At 42.4% G+C, this 19367-nt stretch overlaps 1 protein-coding gene across 4 annotated transcripts in view; it reads right to left on the bottom strand.

Annotated features, from left to right (window-relative positions):
* Positions 1–140: 140 nt before the first annotated feature.
* TFDP2 (transcription factor Dp-2) overlaps positions 141–19367 on the bottom strand; it is a 136606-nt gene continuing 117379 nt past the window's right edge. For all 4 annotated transcript variants that reach the window (XM_019532988.1, XM_019532989.1, XM_019532990.1 and 1 more), the window contains 3 exons: positions 11842–12008; positions 3383–3488; positions 141–787 (listed from right to left, as the gene is read on the bottom strand). In XM_019532988.1, the coding sequence (XP_019388533.1) occupies positions 604–787; positions 3383–3488; positions 11842–12008 (457 nt within the window). In that variant the 3' untranslated portion in view covers positions 141–603. The remainder of the gene's footprint in view (positions 788–3382; positions 3489–11841; positions 12009–19367) is intronic.

The following is a 19367-nucleotide window of genomic DNA, read 5'->3' as shown; positions in this document are numbered from 1 at the left end:
ATGCATACTAATATTATTTTAGTGTACCTAAAATGGATTTAATCTTCTTAAAGATTCATTTGATCACTTGTAATTTATATTACTTTAAGATTCTTCTATACAGCAAGTTGAACAGAACAAAGCAAACATTCTGACAGCCCCCTCCCTATAATGGTTTTAATACATGAGCTGTTTTATATCTAGATTTTTTTTTAAAAGATAGCGTAGCCAAAAGACAACAGGAGAATCAGTATCTCTTGCCTGACACTCTAGCCATATCCATCTGAGTGGGCTAAATGGAGGGAAAAGAGAAACATCCCAAGTTATGGAAAATAAACTTGTGCACTTAGCGTTTACTCAGCCAAATCTTCAGGGACTTTGTTCTTTTCCTTGGTTGCAGTTGCAAAAGCCCTTTGTTTGCTCCATGCCAACATACAGCTCTGGGTTCAGTTATAAATATTTTTCAACCTGTCTCAACTTCGGATTTTTTGTTTGAATTTTCCATTTAGTTTCACTGAACATACAGTGCAAACAAAGGCAAGAAACTAAAATAATATTCAAAACAGGAGCTTGCACTAAAAACACATAAAAGCAGCATTTTATATATTCTTTTTTCTACTGTCTTTATTCTGGGGAGGAAGAATCATCATCATCTTCGTCTTCATCCTCATCATTGAATGAGCACGGAGTCTCTCCTCGTGACTCTGAGTAGCGTGACGCTGCACTGCTGGACTGCTGACTGCTAGGGGCAAGGAACTGCCCGGTTGCTAAGGCCACTTCAGCATCCAAACACAACCCTGGATTTCCACTATCAAAACAACAAAAAAGTCATCCCATAAATTGAGGGAATTTCTCACAATAGTTAAGAGCTTTCTCTTGGCTTTTCATTTGTATTTAAAAACAAAAACTACCAAGAAGGAATTCCCTAACAACATTAAGCTAATACATTTATGAAATGTGCTAGAAGTGTTGGGAAACAGTGGAAGTGCAAAGGTTAATGAGTAGCATGCCAACTCGGCTTGGAAGCACAGCAAGGTGCGATGCTAAAACCAAGGGCAGGACCAAAAGGGAATGATTCTGTCTGGTCGTGTCTACATTTCAGCATGTGCATACAGGGACCTGCCAAGCAGCATAAGCCCAGAGCTGAAGGTGGAAATTTCTGGGGGCCACAATAACGCAGGACTTGTGTGTTCAAATATACATTTAGTTCACAACTAAGAGTTTAAAAAAAAAAAAAGGATTAGTAGGAGGTTTAAGCACCAGAAGAGTGAAGTTTTCTGGAATGTCCTTCTAACAGGTTTAAGATGGTGCTTGGTAAGTTTAGGTCATAAATGCTATGGCAGGATACAAATATTTTTGGTGTGGTTAAAAAAGCATGTGATACAAGGCTTCAAATGTTTGATAGCTCCATGAAGGGGAAACTTAATTGCTATGCGTGTTGCTTATATATGTGTGAGGTGTCTGATGGCACAGGACTTCCTGACTTCACTGATGGTGAGGGTAGGCTGGGTATGGAAACCAGGGGACATGGTCTTAGGGTGGGACATAACATAAGCTCCAAGAGCTAGGGGGAGGTCCAACATCGAAGTGGTTTTGCACTGCAGTGATATGCTTGCATTACTTGAGGCAATTTTGTGTTCTACGGACATACTTTAGATTAGAGGAAATGCAATGATTTTGTGGGTGCAAGGAAGGAAGGCCTGGCCAGGTAGCTGGGATGGCTCTCTGCATTAGTTACTCTTCCCTTGTTTCTCCTCCTTTTCCTTGGACTTTTAATATGCCTATAATATTTGCTGCACTTTTCATATCATATAAGCCCATGCTTCAGGGCTGGTCATCAGTGGACTAGGAAGAAAGTGTAATTTACCTTTAAAGGCATTATTGACTTCCTTCCTCTTTTTGCCTTTCTCTGAAGTCCTGGACCTAGACTTTAGCTAAAACCTGGTTGGAGTGCACTGCTGGTCCGAATGGTACTGAGAAACTTCTGAGGTGCTTGGTTTATATGTCTTGCACAAGCCTTTAGGGTAAACTGATTGCTACATTTGGGGCTGGAAATAACGTTAACCATGAGTCAGAGGCAATTGGCAGATTTTTTTCTTTTCCCCACTACCTTTTTGCTGTATGTTAGTGCAAGGCCCACTTCTTAGGATCACATAGGTATATTTTACCTCACAGATGCTAAGAAGCTGATAATGCCCTGGTCTCTCCTGTTTTCTTCCTGTGGCATGTTTTTGATACTAAGTTCCTATGGCTGTTATGGGGGGGGGGACACACACGACAGGAGGGAAGCTTTGTGGTAGCAGTGTTTGGAAGAAGCTGCAGTGGTTCTTTTTCTGAATCCTTCTACACAAATCTTTATCATGTAAGTTGCCTCTAATTGAAAGGAACTGGAGTAAAAATCCCTTCCAGTTCAATGTGCCTTTGGTAGGTCATTGTGGAACTGCTGCCCAAACTCTCATGGAAGTAGTATATAGTAATATATAATATGACATGATATAATAAAATACATGCTGCAAAAGCAATCTAAAATCTTCAACAGTCTGACTTAATTGGTAAAAAATCTTAGCCGAGTTCTCACTGGCCATGTCTACACAAGATGCTGACTGCACAGTAGGTTGTTACTGCTGCACAGTAGTGTCACATGGCAGGAAGCGATGCAACACTACTGTGCACGGTAACTCATTACTGAGCAGTCATTTAGCACTTATTTATACAAATACTAAATAACGACTGCACAGTAACGATTGTGCAGTCAGCGTCTTGTGTAGACGTGGCCACTGATCAATAATCAAGCTGAAGGCGGTCACTTCAAAACATTCTGAATTACCTCTGTATTTTATATCTGTTTTTCAAAAGCCACTACTTTTTTGAAGTCTACTAATAAAAACATTTCCCTTAATTAATCTAAATTTCTCCCCTGCGAAGAGAAGAGACTACAAACAAATTGTACACCTAAAGTAGTCTAGTAAATTAACATGCTCAAAAAAATCACTCATAACTAGGATTGGGTATGTGGCCAGTCAAATAAAGTTTGGTCCACTGACTGGTCAAATATTGCTCACAAATTGTAAAAAAATGCCAATAGGTCCAAATAATACACAGAAAAAGCATGTAAACTCCTTTAAGAAAAATATATGAAAAAAATCATATATCTGTCACGAAAACTACAAAAGAGAGTAGCTTTTTTGTAAAATTGCTACAGTCTTTGGTCAAAAATATGCAGTCAATTGACCCAACTGATAATATTTGACTGGTCAGTTGTGACCAGCTTGCCAACCCTAGTCATAACTGAAATTTATCTGTCCTTTATATTCAGTTGGGGTGTGTACATGGAGTGAATTTATCCTGTGTCCACTGCAAACTACCCTTTTATTATGTGAAACAGATACATTTCTCTACGTACCTTGACTTAGAAATAGAGGTGCCTCCAGTCACTTCTATATTTGAACCTGCTTGAGCAGAATTTGGAAGTATTCCCTGGTTCACCCATGAAAGTCCTGTAGACATATCTAAAAAACGCCAACACAGTTATTATACATTAAAGTTACATTTTTTTCCCTTTATGATCCTGAGTCTGCATTTAACTTGGGTTTGGCTATCAAGATATTCTGCTTTTGCCAAGTTAATTATAGCACTGCTAGTCACCCACACCAAAAGTAGTTCTCTAAACATTTTTCAGGTGTGACCACCACTGCCCTTGACTGTCACTTTTTAAATGTAAGTAACTTCAAAGTCACTGTGTGTGTATCTGTGTTGGGAGAAGAGCTATTTTCTCTTTGCTTCATACTCCACCAACTGTAAGTATAGGCATTTTGCTTTTTGTGCTAATGATCAAACAAGATCTGGAACACATTCCACATAAGGGGTATACCACTTCAAATTCACACCTTTCTTTTTATATTTCCCATGGGAGTCAGTGCATGAGGAAGGGACAATTTGCACAACTCTCCCCAACACAGGATTTCAGATAGGGGAAGTAACATGCTTAAATCAATGGGGGCTCCCCTCCCTCTCTCCAAGTCCACCCCAGCCCACTTTTTCAGCCAATCTTGTTATACAGTGGATTTTAGAGTACCCTTAGGCCCTTATTTAATCCTCCCCCCAAGATCAAATGCCCCCAACTTTCACCAACACTGTGGCAGAATCACTACAGTTAAGGCTGCATCAGAATTTGATTTTAACTGGTGTGAAAAGGGTCTGCAAAAATTGGGCACATCCAGACAAACATACACTTGTGTTCCCCCGGGGACAAACAGCAGTGTCACGTAGTTGTGCCGCTGCTACTCGTCCCCAAGGAATGCCCCTGCACATCCACTGTGGCACACGGCAAGTTGCCCCAAGTGGGGTAGAAGGCTGGGGGCAGCACTTGGGCTGGCCCCAACAGCCTTACTGGAAGTCCTGGGGGCCTCCTGGCGCTCCAGCGATGGCGATCCAGTAGCAGGGAGCCTGGCTGGCAGCTGGAGCCAGCATGGCTCCAGCCGGCCAGGCTCCAGTTTTGGGCAGTCCTCACTGCCGCCACATGTGCCACTCTGTTTTTCTAGTGTGGGATCTTCCGGTGTCAAGCCCCATCCCCCCACGCTGCAACTTAGCGGCATGGGGAATGTCTGCATGTCTGTGCATGTCTGTAGACAGGCCTGCGGTGCCACATATTGCATGTGCGCGCTCGTCTGGATGCACCCATTATATTGTGTGTCTAGAGTATCATGTTTAAAGGTGTGGGTGCTGCTTGTTTTTTCTATACCAGTTTCCATTTTCAAGTTAATTATTACTGTTTCATAAAGGGAGGTGACTACACATTCTTTGCTAGCATCTGACGCTCTGGGGAAAAGGAGATTTGCAGTTATGCTGTGGAAGAGTGAAAATGGTAGGTGTGAGCTATTCATTTGTGTGGATCATGTACATTATTCTAGAAAGCTGAAATGTGTTTCTCCTTCCAACAATAAACATAAACAAATGTCTTGATTTATGACAATTTCTTGGTACCGCACAGATCCGTGTCAGCACTATGCTGACTCAACACTATGCCAACTTTTACAATAGAATTGTACGTCCTGATGTTGTCTATCCTAGGAGACTTCTGTTGACAGACAGAAGGCGTCAGCAGGCATGCGTGTGCTTCATGCGTTTCCACTTCATCAACTATGTTGGCAAGACCTGAAGTGCACCCTGGGAAGGTAATGGCTGTGTACTTACAACCACGCCTTCTGCTAGCTGGCAGCAGAAGTTTTACCCCACTTGGCAGAGGTGGAGTAAAGCAATGGAAGAACACTTTCTGTCATTAACAGGGAGCTTTGGGTAGAGATGCACTCAAACATCTGCCAACAAAACTTCAGTGTAGAAATTTCAGTAGTCCCTTTGTCCATATGGACACTAATCAAAGAAAAGCAAGCAGCTGTGACTTAGATCATACTTGGTCCAGTTGCTCACGGAAGAGAGAAGGAGCATACAGCACGGTTCCATTTCTTTAGCCATGAGCAGAGAGAGGTGGGTAGGCATGTTAAACTGAAAGCAGTTAGAAGGCAGAGTAGATATGCACCTTTACAGATTAAATGAATAAGATATATATATATATATCTATATATGAGAGAGAGAGAGAGAGAGAAAGCACATAACTTGGCTCTCTCTGTCTATATAACCTGTGCTATCTTATTTAGGCACTTTAAACACCTTTGAGGCTCTAGGCCAGAATGAGTAACAATATGCCATACCGATAATATTTTAAGTAAAATAGTTTAGTAAAGTACCCACAAATACTTATTTAAAATGTTCAACATGACTAAACTGTATACAATGAAATCTAGAAAAACCAAGTGTAGATTTCTGTAACAGAGAAATTTTGATTTGTGAGGGAAGGGCTAAACGTACAATTTTTGTACATTTATTAACTTTTAATTAGCCTGTGTAAACAGTCATTTGGACCATTTAATGCAGCTGGAAGATAAGATTATTTAAGAACAATTATTTTAGCTACAATAGTTCAGATTTTGATATTATTTTTGCATTCTCTTGTTGGGTCTAACTGTATAGCTCAATTCTTCCAACTGTGATTGCTAATGGAGTGTACATATACCACTGAAGAATGGGAATGACTTAATCACTAATTTTCAGTCTCTGATCTAAGGGGCAGAATATTATTTCAATCTCTAAAGCTCAGGCCATTCTCCACCAAGAAGAAGCTCTGCTAAAGAGATACTTAGCAATGAGATTCAGATAATTCTTTACTATTTTTCCATCCTAGTGTCTATAGTTCATGGAGTTGGACAGTGTGGGAAAGTTCTAATGTTGATGGTTGTAATAACTTTAGCTAGTGAATAAATACAAGCCATTGATTTTCTATTCTTGTACAGCAGTTAATTCAAGTCTATGTATTTCAATACCATGGGAAACATTGAACTCAGGACAACTCTTTCACTGTGCTTTTGGTTTAAGAAATAATTCGTAAAACACACAAAAGTTAAAAATAAATTATACTTTGCTTAGAAAGCCATGTAATCAGGCAAATACCATCTTTCCGACAACTATGCAAATCATATTTAAATTAGCTACTCAGTTGTTGGTATAGACCTTTGACTGCAGTAGCTATGCAATTTATACTGATCTGTCTGTAGCCATACACAGTGTAATTATGTTACAACAACAAAGAAAAGGAACCTTTAAATTAAATGCAAGTTTTGGCATACAGTAAAAAACTTCTGGCCTCATTTTCTCACAGCCCAAGACAGCTGCTGAAAAATGTAGTGAAAACAACTCATAACTAAAGTGCATAGTAGTCTGAATAAAGGCAAGTCTTGATTAGCAGCCAGTGGGCAAAACAAATGGCAGATGAACTTTAGTGTCAACAAGTACAAGGTAATGCATATGGGAGAAAATAGCCTCAATTAAATTATACAGTGTTGGGTTCTTAATTAGCTGTTCTGACTCAGGAAAGAGACCCTGGAGACAAAAACATCAGCTTAGTGTGCAGCAGTGACCAAAACAACTAATAGATAGTCTGGCATCCTTAAGCAGGGAACTGAAAACAAAATGGAAAATATCATTATTTCACTACACTAATCCATGGCACACCCACATCTTGAACACTGTGTTCAGTTCTGGCCTATGCATCTTAACAATAATGTAACAGAATTAGGAAAGGTATGGACAAGGGCAACCAAGATGATCAAGGGTCTGGAACAGCTGCCATGCCACAAGAAATTAAAAAGTCTAGGACTTCAGTTTGGAAAGGAGAAGGCTGAGGAGGGATATGATAGAGCTCTATAAAATCAGGATGGGTACTGACAAAGGGAACAGGGAACTGTTCCTTACCAAATCTCAGAATCCTAGAACTAGGGAGCACCCACTGAAATTAGCACGAAACAGGCTTAAAATTAACTTTTTGATGCTGGATGTATTTAACTTGTGGAACTCATTGCCACGGGAAGTTGTAGAGGCAGACAGTACATCCAGGTTCAAAAAAAGGATGAGACAAATTCATGGATGATAGATCCACTGATAGCTATTAAACAGAAGAGTTGGGGATATATCTCTAACCAATGATTATGGGTACCAGAGAGTGTAGACAAGGGATAGATCACTAGATAGGCTAGGGACAGACATTACACATATACACTGGTATAGGTGATCAGAAACCAGTTCAGATCTGTAACACAACAGAAGTTCAGTGCATGTAAAACACTTTCAAAACAGCCTAAATCTGTGTAAGATAAACCTGGATGGATATAGTATTAGACTTAACTGATTTAGGTTAAATTGGTCCCAGATCCCCTCCAGCTTCAAGTTAACCCACAGTCCCTCAACATCCCAGAATGTTTTTCACCCCCCCACACAACTCTTCCCTCCCCACAGCTCTCCACCAGCCCTTCCCCCGCTTACAGGGTGGGTGTGATACCCTTGGCCCAAGCTGTCCCTTTCAGCCAGGCTTGCTCTAGTGTCCCCCCAGCTTCTGGCCTGGGCCACTGCAGGCATGTGGCTACATTTCTGGAATCAAAAGTGAATGTCTATTCACTTGCTTATTGGTTCAAGCTACACATTTTAGACTAACCTGCAAAGATTAAATCAATTCAGCCTTGGGCACTTTGACTGTACCTAGTAGCCTTGGAGACAGGATACTCAGCTAGTGGACTTAGTGTAGTACTTATGTTCTTATGTGCTACAATCTAAGCTATTAAAACCATTTACATTATTATCAAATGTGTACTGCTTTAATATTATTCTTAAAGCAAATCAGACTAATAAACCAAGACAAATCACTAGCTTAGCACCTGAACTGGAGTTTGTTGAAGGTTGGGATGGCTATAACTTCTGTGAATACAGAGACAATATTTTCTTCATTAATTTTATTACTTCAGTTTATTGACTAGTTCAGTGGTGCTCAACCTTTTGGCCCCTCAGGTCCAATGGGTGGTGCAGGGCCAATCCATGGATTGTTTCCTGTGTGAGGTCAGGTCCTTTGTGCCCAGCTTGGGCCCCAAACCACCTGCACTGCCTGGATTCAGCCCCACACTGCCAAGATTGGACCTCACACCGCCTGGATCAAGCCCTGCACACCCGGATCCCATCTTGTGACCCCCCCAGAGCAGTCTGCATACACAGGGATCCAGCCTTGTGCAGCCAGGATTGCCACCCCACCCCTGCATGCCTTGATCAGGCCCTGTGCTGCCCTAGTCCCACGTGCCTGATCTAGCAAGCAGTCACACTATCCCAACAGGGCTCTCCCCCACAGGTCCAGAAATTAGGTAGCTGGGAAGCAGCAATTAACTTTTCCACTACTCCTGTGCCACCAAATTTTGGATCCATTGGGAGCCATCAGACCAGATGACATATCTCCACAGGCTGGATCTGAATTAGTTCATTCAAAATGGAGAAATTTACTAAGAGTCAAAAAATGGAAAGCCTGTTTCCCTCTTCTAATTTACAAAAAGAAGTGAGAGAATGAGGTCTACTAAATTCTAAAAACTGAGGGACACAGTGATCAGAAACAATCCATTTAATTAACTATAAATAATATTTTTTTGTTACTTTTTATAAACTCGTCTTCTTAATACACCTAGCACATTTAAGTCATTTAATAATTTTATATGATATTTTGATATATTTTAATTCTAATTTCCATCAAAATGAAATTTTACACAAATCGCAGGTTAAAAATCATAATCTAATACAGGGGTGTCCAATTTAGACACCCACAGAGCTGTGTTGTGTGGTTCACAAGGCTAGTAGAGTGACTGGGAATTCAGGGGTGGGGTCTGCAACTGAAATCCCTATCACAGAGCCCCATGCACAACGAGCATCAGTGAGGCAGAGGGTCCTCTGCCATCAATGCTCCCACCGTGCCACCATGTCCTGATCCAACCCATGAGGATTCCTGTGGTCCAGATCTGGCTCGGGGGACACAATGAGTTTGAGAACCCTGATGCAGTAGCTAAGAAATGTCACTGACCCTTTGCAAGAATATAAATAAATGTATGTTAAGTTACATGCTTGCTTAAATAAATGAATAGATAGAGTGTAGTTTACTGGTTAGCATGAGAACTAAAATAACAAAACTACACCCCTCTCCCCAATATAATGGCTACCAATTCACAAGTACCAAATCTCTTTAGAAAAATAAAAAATACAAATACAAAACAAGATTAAAATAAATTGTTTAAATTAATGCACCTTACTTGCCAGATAAAATCATGATCCTAATCTCTGATTTAAATCATTTTGATTGAAATTAATGCACCATGCAGGAGACACACTCAACATTTTTTTTTACAGGAGAAACAAACGAAATCTGTACCCTCATCCACTAGGCCAGGTTAGAATCAGATTAACACCACAAAAGCCAAACTAACAGCAGTGTTCCAATTTTTCCAAAATGAAGTGTTGAAATATTTTAAAGTGATTTATTGAGTACCATTACTTTTACAAAATGATCTGCTAAAGTGAATCAGAAAGATTAAGAACATATTACAATAATTTTAAGTTTTTGGTCAGAGCAAAAGGAATGCAATTTGACAACAAAGGCCCAGAAGCAGGTAAGTAAGCTACAATGCCACATCATCAGCATCATGTTGTCTAAATCCAGAACTGGGAGTTTACTGAGTTCTAACTATGAAGGTGGTATTTCATGCAGAATGTCTAAGGGAAAAATGGGAAGGAAAGATAATATCCTCGTTGTATATGCAATGTGATGTACCTTGGAGCTAACATGAAGAGTTTCATAAAAAGCAAGAAATGTTATACAACACTGGACTCCAGCATCACTGAATTAGAGAGAATACAGACTGACTACATAGGAAAAAGCATTATATTGCAACTATACTGGTAAACGGCAATGATACGAAAATACAGGAAATAATATCAAGAGCTTTTTTACTACAGTGTTGTGTAAAAATATCCAGAATCTTACTCAGAGGTACCATTTTCAGACTGGCACATTGTCATTCTAATAAAAAAGATGAACATACTTGATTTTAAGAACAAGTTACATTTCAAATAAATAAAATTCTCTCACCCTCCTGTTTAAAAGTTTAATTTAGTTAGAAATAAATGTTGCCTTTTATCCATATTCTGCATATTCTGCCATTTTACAGATGAATAAACTATGCCATGGAGAGGTAAGAATAATTTGCCCAGAACCGATAGCCCAGCTGACAACAGATCCTCACGTCACTAAATCCACAAGCCCTATCCATTAGATTCACAGTGCCTCTAATTTACGTTTATAATGCAGTAGCATCTGGGGAGTCAATTAGGACCAGGGACTTACTGTGCTAGGTACTGTATGAATACCAAGGAATACACGATGTGTGCAAAATGAGAAAGATCTATAAATGAGAGAATCTCAATAATCTGAAACCATAATGTAAAAATGAATACCTTATAAATATTATAGGTGGTATCAGTAATGAGGTGTGTCCTCTGCTTGTGTGTCCTCTATCAAATACTTGGAGAGGAGGTAGAGGAAAGGACAGAAGAGGAATGGACTCTTAGGCCATGTCCACAAGTAGGGGCATGCACCTGCAGTGGCACAAATTTGTGCTGCTTTGTGCCATAGTGCACACCCCACACGTGTGCTTTATTGTGGGACACTGTCCTGCCTGGGGCAAACTGCCTTTCCCCGGCTCCTTCCAGTTCTTCAGACAAGGAGAGCTGGAGGCTAGGGCCAGCACCTGTGCTGGCTCCGGCAGTATTACCTGGTGTCCTGGTAGCACGCTGGAACAGTAGGGGTACAATCTGGGCAGCACAGGGGCCTGGCCAACACCCAGAGCATTGCTCCATATGGTCAGGTCTCTGCTTGTGCCAGCAGACACTATTTTTGCATGCATTGCGCTGATTTTTTTTAATGTTTTCTTTGGTACTAGGAAATCCCAGCGGCAGATTTTGCTGCACTGCAAATTTGTGGTGTGTGCAGTTTGTGGCACCACAAAGAAGTCTGTGGCCCCATAAACTGCATGCCCCTGCTGTCTGGACGTGGGCCTTACAGATCTTTCTGACCATCCGTGATCTAGAATCTTTTGATCCCTAAAAAGCAGCAGCAATGACACAAAGAAAATATAATTTTAAGGAGCTCTGGCTATGACCTAAGTTTCAAGGGCCATGCTGCTACCAGACACTATTAATGGAATAATTACTTTGTATTTCCATACATTCATGACTTTCTATTCTAAACAACTGTAAATGGAGTCTATGTACTATAACTGTCCAAAATCAATTTTAAAACTATTCAGTTGTGGAATCCTGCTGCTTTTCATAAAGCTGGTTAACCTACCTCATGCCACATGCTCATGTAGTTAGACATTACTAGATGTGTTTCAGTAAGTTATGGCTCTGAATTTAATCAGGAGTAATATTTAAAAGCTTCAGTTAACTTACCTGTGACATAGCCTTCCAAAGCCTTTGGCACCAATGATTTAGCAGTTTTGAGGTCTTCCGGTGAGCATTTGCCTGTCTCTAAACCAAAGGACATTCCCATTCGCTTTAGCACCTCAATGTCATCATGAATCTCAAACGTGTTATCAAAATTAAAGAGGTATTCAAATCTGTACATGAAAAAAGTCAAAGTGAGCTTGTTTTGAAAAGAACCACAGTGCTATATGCTGGTGAAATAAGTATATAGATATATAATATCTCAGTATTTCTTTAGAGACCAGGCCTTTTAAAAAAAAAAGCACAGCTAGATACAGCAAGAGCTTTTATTTTGTACTCCTGAGATTGGCATCTCTGCAGGACTCAAATATGATCGTCTTTCCCAATTAAAACAACTTTTTTCCACAGCAGGCAGTCAGAGCCCATAAATTTTTCTGCCTCATTTAACAGGAGGAAAAGAAAAATCTTGCTCAAGCTAGAACCTTTCCCTGTACTAAATCCAATAATTTTTAAAGGTCAACCACAGCCTTCTCACCAGAAATAACCATTTTGATTCTTGCTACTTTTATATTCCACTTTCTGTCCCAATCCACAACATCCCTATTATGAACTGATTTACCCTATTTACTCAATTCCAAGACGTTTTTCCCCCAGTCAACATGTGGAAAACAAAGCCTCGTCTTAGACTCGAATATGGAACTACTCCAGCCAAGAGCTGTGGGGAGTGGCAGCGTCCCCAGCTGAGATGGGCACAAAGGGAGCCCCAGAGCCACTCCTGCCCCACACTGCAGGAAGCAGCTGTGTGGTGAGCCTGGCATGGCCAAGGACAGCTGCTGGAGTGCATTGGTTCCTCCTCGCAGCACCTGCTCCTTGCCAGGCTCTCCTCTCCCCATTTCCCCAGCTGGCTGGGACCATTGCTGCTGTCCCTGGCTGATACAGGCATGGAGGAGTCCTAGAACTGCTTCTGTTCCCCATGGCAGGGAGCAGCTGTGCAGGGGGCGCAGGGAGCCTCACTTGGTTGCGGACAGCAGCAGCAGTGTGCAGGTTCCTTGTTGTAGCCCCTGCTGTGGCCTAGAGGGGGAAATGGGAGAAGGGGGAGAAAAGGGAGCGAGCAGGAAGCAGGCACTGAAAGAAGTAACCTGTGGGCTGCTGCAACTCCTCAACTGAATCAGGATCCCTACACAGCTTCTCCCTGCAGTGTGGAGCATTAGTGTCAGGAGGCAGCGGTGGGTGGGGGGCGGAGGGGCCAGCCCTGAAAGGTAGGCAAGTGGTGAGTGGGCGGGTGCTGGGAGGGAGAAGACAAAGGGGAGTAGAGAGTAAATAGTGTGTGTGTGTGGGGGATAAGCTGGGGTGCAAGGGTCAGGTCTCCTGCCCCCACCTGCTGCTTGCCTCCCCACCTCCTGCTCCCCTGCCACTTGCTCCCCTGCTGTGAGGGGGATAAATTTAAGACAACCTCCCAAGAAACAGATCCTAGACATAGAAAATTTTAACAAATTTATAATTTTACATGTGTACAATTTAACTATTGGGGGCTCTTAAATTCCAGGTCATCCTGAAATTTGGCAAATATGGTATTTACTTTGCTATAGTTAACATTTTGGACAGTTTGTCAGTTAATTAAGAACCTTCTAAAGCAGGTCCAAGGAGTTAGAAAATGAGTCCTGCCCTAATTTTCACAAAATACTTTATAGTGCATACCAGATATTTACAGTTTAGTAACTGCTATTAGGAAGATTCCATGTCACTTCTGGCTTTTGCGACCTATGAGATTTGGCTTCAGTACATCATAGGCTGTAAGCCAGAATGACCCACCCTGTGCTAAAGGCAAGCAAGCACCTGGACAATGGCAACACTGCTGCTCATCTTCCTGGTGGCAAAGGGAAAGTGCCCACAGCTGGCATTTGTTCCCATGGCAGCACAGGGAGAGCAACCACAAAAGGTGCTTCCTACCACCAAATGCCAATGACGCTCCATGTCCATGGGTCAGACCCAAAGGTTCTACAGGCCAGATTCAGCTCAGAGGCCGCAAGTTGCCCACCCCTCTTCCAGGCCATTCAATTTAATCCAGTTTCCCCCAATAGTTGTTCAAGGGATTAAATGGAAGGACTACTCTCAGTCCTGAAATACATATGGGTAGTATAAATCATTCACAAGCTGGTGGGCTGATTTTTTTCTGGCAGCTGCTCTACATAATTGTGGGGGAACCTGTGCTGTGGATTCTGGAGATGGATTCTGGAGATGAATCTGGGATCACAAGCTGCAAATATCTAGATGTGAAGGAAGGTGAAAAGATAATGTCAACAAAATACAGGAACTGTTTGCCACAGGTTCTTAATAGACTTGCATCAACACTTGCTCAAAAAACAAACCAAGCTAAACCTAACCACAAACAAAAAAAAAATGCTTGCCAATCTAAGGCCTATCCCTGCCAGAGAAACCTACAAGAGTATGATCACCATAAAGAATGAAGCAAAAGGGGACTCCAATGAGTCTTGTTCTCAGGTGCTTTCTGTCTGAAAAATCATACTGGCAAAACTACATACAAGAAGAATGAACATTACTACACACTTCGGAAGGAAAACAGTGCACCAGCCAATTATCAAGAATAATTGATAACTCTTATCCTCACTCATTTTGAAAGACAGCAGAGAGCATCTGAAGAATATCTTTTACGTTTCTCAAGGTGGTAATACATCAAAGAACAAGATATCACAGCTGAAACTAGGACTGCAACTCTGACCTACAGTAAGCCCCAACCAGTTGAGTTATCAACTCAATCTATATATAGCACAGATGTACAGGATATGCTGTGCTCTCCAACCTACCAAGTTGTTCTAATAAGTTGACATCATATTACCAGGTTTAATGTTAGGAAAAAGAGATTCCCCCATTAATTAAATCAGCATTTTAATTATAATGTGGACAAAGTGAGACTGATATAATTTAATCACATGGGAAGGATGATAAGCCTAACCAATAAGCCAAACCATGAAGGAACCTTTATGTTGCTATAACTGTGTCTATACAAGGTGGGTTTTATCAATGAATTTGAATCAGTGCAAGTTTTGTGTTCAAATAAATCCTGAAAAACACATCACCCCCAAAACAGTAAGCTGTATAGTAGCATCAAACCTTACTTTTACTGAAGTGATTTGCTTTCGATTTTTAGACATAACTCTTGGCTGAGTTCTGTTGAACAAACAGGGAAATTAAATGTACCGGGTACTCTGTATTTCTGCCATGGGATTCACTGGCGTGGGGCGGGGGCAGATCGAGGACCCATGGTGAGGGACAGAGTAGGGCTGGGACGGGGCAGGCACTGCACAGCTCAGGCAGGGCACAGGACAGAGCCATGAGCATCTTGTCTGGGGGTTAAGGGGGCTCTTGTTGCTACGTGCACCCTGGGAGGGCATGGAGGGCATATGCCCCTGAATCTGCACGAGGGACAAGGGCAGGCTGAAGCTGTGGGCTGGGGCCAGGGGTGGCGCCAACCTCTTCCTGGTGGGCACTGGGCTGCACTCAGAGTGGGTGGCAGAGGTCTGGGAGAGGGCCTACAGGGGGGCTACAGCCACCCCAAAATTAGCAGTAGTGCCCTCCCATAGACCCTGCCCAATGCTGCCACCTGCCCCAAGCACAGCCCAGCCCAGCCAGCAGTGGCAGCCTGCCCTCGACCCATGTGCAGATCTGGGGGCACACGCCTCCCATGCCTCCTGGGGTGCATGCAGTGGTGGGAGCCACCTCCCCTTCTCCTCCCCGTCTGGGCAGCGCCTACCCCTGCCCCTGCCCCACTCCCTCCCTCACTGCAAGGGCCTTGATCTGCCCCCTCTGCACACTTTCCCTCCCCCCACCCCTTCCCTTCCCAATAGACTTATGAGCCAAACCTGGCTGCTCTCTACATTGCCGGGCTGCGCTCCTGGGCACCTACATGTTACGTTGCAGCTGTGTGCATGCACAGGGCATTAATCAGTTGCCTTATCAGCCATATCAGCCTAAAAAAGCTGATTGCTGATACAGTTACTTTTCCTTATATCAATGCCAATCTGATACGGGACTGAAGTACTGGCGCACCTCTAGGGTGGTCTAAAAATAATGAACAGAATTTGAAGAATGAATCATTTGTCAGGAGTCAAAGCAGCAAGCAGGCTAAACTGCTCTCAGCTGGCTTTGGTTACCCAAGTTAGCCTGGCTGTTAGTGGCCTAACCATCCCTTGGTGGCCCCAATTGCCTGCAGATGGGGATGGTTGCCTGCTTATAAGCAAAAGCTCTTTCAGTGCTCAGGAGGCTACTCATCAAGACAGATACCCCTCTCTCTAGTGCTGTGGGCTTTTGACTGCTTAGGCAGTGGGGGTTCTTGCCTACTTGACCTTCTGACAGGATGACTGGTAGGAACTGAACAGTGACTGTGGGAACCCTCCCTTTCTACCCTTCCTGTTGGGGAAGGGGAAGGAGAACAGAGGATGAATGGTGGTGATGACTGGTGAACCTACAGGAATCAGCAGTTCCTAGTTGTGAGGATACATGCAGCAGTGGAATTTTGCTTTAGTACCAGAGATGATATATCTGGTACTAGAGATGATGCATCTAGAAATGCATCGGACTGTACTTCAGAATGTCTTCCCAGCAGATCTAAACTGTTAATGGCTGTGCCCATGAGACTGGACAGGGAATGCAGTGTTAGGGGTTCAGAAGGCTAGTGATGAGTAAGTACTGTGACATTTTGTTTCTAGTATCTCCCCAAATAATAGAGTTGTAGTACTGAAAATGTATTTAAAACAGTAGCTAAAACAGAGTTGTGAACAGAGTTGTGCCTAGAGGCACTGTGAAAAAGCGGGAGAGACTAGTAAAGCAGGGGATCAAGACTGGATATGGATGGGTGCCTGAATGGCCTGAGTCCTGCTGAAAGCAAACCCTTTGGGTGCCTGTACATGAGCTAGGAAGCTGCTCTGACATGCTGTAATTATAGCATGTTGGAGCAGACTCAATTAACTGAGTCTGCTGGAGTGTGGTAATTACTGCGCTCCAACCAGCCTCTGTCTCTCATGTATCAGTGTCCCTGTGCTTCAAAATGGCAGTGGGGACACTTTTTAACTTAACCTCATTCGACAAGCTTTAGCTATAGTGCCCGCACTGCCACTTTAAAGTGTGGGGACGCTGATACATGAAATGCTTCAGGCACTTTAAGTAAAGCAAATCCTGGAAGCACTCTAATTAAAATGCCTGCGCTTCCTGCCTTGTCCCTCCAGAGCATGTGTAAAAATGCCCTTTAAGTCCAGGGGAAAATATATCACCCCCCTCACTGCAACAGCAATAAGTGCTAACTGGCAGTGCTATGTATTATGGAATGTCCAAAGTTCTTCAGAGATATGGAGGGTTGGGACACTTAGCAGCAGCCTGCACATTAACTATTCGTTCAACGTGCAGGCAGGTAGGACACTTAGCACAGAGTTGTGGGCAACATGACCTTTGTGGAGAGAAGGGGACATGCCAGAAATCACTGGCTACAAAAAGAAAGGTCAGGCACAGAAGTGGTGGAAGGACCAGAGAAGGAACATGAGGAAGGAGTCTGAACCTTAGGGTGCCTGTACATGAGCATGGAGAATGCACTGTCATTACACCTCAGAGCAGACTTGATTAATCAGGTCTGCTGGACTATGGCAATTACTGCACTCCAGTAGCCTCCTGTGTCTCATTTATCAGCATCCCGGCGCTTCAAAATGGCAGCGGGGATGCTTGAACTAAAGTTCATTGAACAAGCTTTAATTCAAGTGCTCCCGTTGCCACTGTCAAGTGCAGGGACGCTGATACACAAGATATTATGGCGCTTTAGTTAGAGCAGCTCTAGGAACTGCTCTAATTAAAGTGCTGCTCCCCCACTGCCAGAACATGTGTAAAAGTACCCTAAGAGACTGAGGAATGGAAGAGGCAAAGGGAAAGTGGGATATATGGGTACAGTGATGGCTCTTGTGTAGTATTATTATTATTTCTTTTTACAGAAGTCTTTTTAAAATTTGGGGCTGAAGGGCCCTTTACTGTATCATATATTAATGGTGAGGGACGCAGCAAATAGAGTAGGCTGCAGAGGGGCAGCAAAAAGGAAATGTGTGTGTCTTGGTTTTGTTTTGTTTTTTACATTTTTTGTTTTTAAATACACGATCTGGACAGGGCCCTGATGAAGCTGTGAATGTAACAAGCCTACTCCAATGTGTTAATTTTATTTCCTTTGGAATAATGAATAGTGTGAACAAATTAGGGGGGACAGAATATAATGGAAAGAGATTGTTTGTTTAGGGCTATATTTTGGCCTTTAGAATTTACGTTCCCATGGAGAGTGGAAAGTTATAGTAATTGTTTGGGATGTTGTATAATTAATGAAAAGCTTAGCTATTATAATTTCTCTATGTAAAAAAACCCCAACATTGTGCTTCTGACTCCCTCTTCCTGGTTCTTTCATGTTTGTTCATTGTTCCCTGGGTCCTGTTTGTTTCATCCTGGTTCCTGCTTGCTGTCTCCACAGGCCAGACCCATTTTCTCTAGACTTACAAGTTCCTGACCCCATATTCTCCCTACCTTGATCTAGACTGCAGTCCAGACCCTGTCTTCTGACATTTGGCTTCTGGTTCATGGCTTGAGTTTGGTGACTGACCATGTCTTGCTCCCTTACAACTACAGCTACCTTCCCTAGACTCTCTGGTTAGTGACTCATAGAAAAATAGGTATGAAATGGACCTCACAGACGATCCTGCCTTGAGCAAGGAAGTTAGAGTGGATTATCTCCATCTAAGCCATACTAAACAAGTGTTTGTCAAATCTATTCTTAAAACAACCATGCTCAACGCATCAAAAATCCCCTTTGACCTCCCACAGGTAAAGCAGGGAGATGAGGGCACTGGATTTCTGCCTCCCATTCCTAACCCTCCCCCCACCTCTTCTGGCTTGTGGCTACTTATGTCTCTGTCCCTAACAGACCTCAGCCTCCTGACCTGCCCGATCTCGATTCCCCTGATACTTGTCTGAACCTTGTCTGCTCCTGATGCCTGAGGTCAAACTTAACCATCCATATCTTGGTTGTACAATAATGCAGTATACTGTATTAAATGTGTGTACATTAAACGAAAAATGCAAATTACTGAATTCATCAGTAGCTGTCACAGAATTTGTATACTATTGCACTGATATACTGCAGAATACTGAGGGTCCCAATTCTACCTGTTCCCTAGCTTCTTTACTAAAGCCAAAATTGAAATTTGCTTGCTGAAACTGAAATAGTTATAGATCATCTTTTCACAAAATTTTGTTATATCTACATTCACTAGAAGGACTGTAGTGCATTACCAATGATCCACAGAATGAAGTCCATAAAGATCTCTTTTAAGCAAATAGATCCATTTACTACTGAAGGACTCTTTTTACAGCACAGTAAACAACACTAACAATGACACTATTATTTTTGCAAGTTGATAATATCCACGAAAGAAGTAAGAACACAGCAAAAACCCAAGATCCCTTGTATGGAATCTCATGTAAACATGATT

Source organism: Crocodylus porosus, unplaced genomic scaffold (assembly GCF_001723895.1).
Source record: "Crocodylus porosus isolate Cpor-Errol unplaced genomic scaffold, CroPor_comp1, whole genome shotgun sequence".
NCBI classification, from domain to species: domain Eukaryota; kingdom Metazoa; phylum Chordata; order Crocodylia; family Crocodylidae; genus Crocodylus; species Crocodylus porosus.
This window is presented reverse-complemented; position numbering and strand designations above follow the sequence as displayed.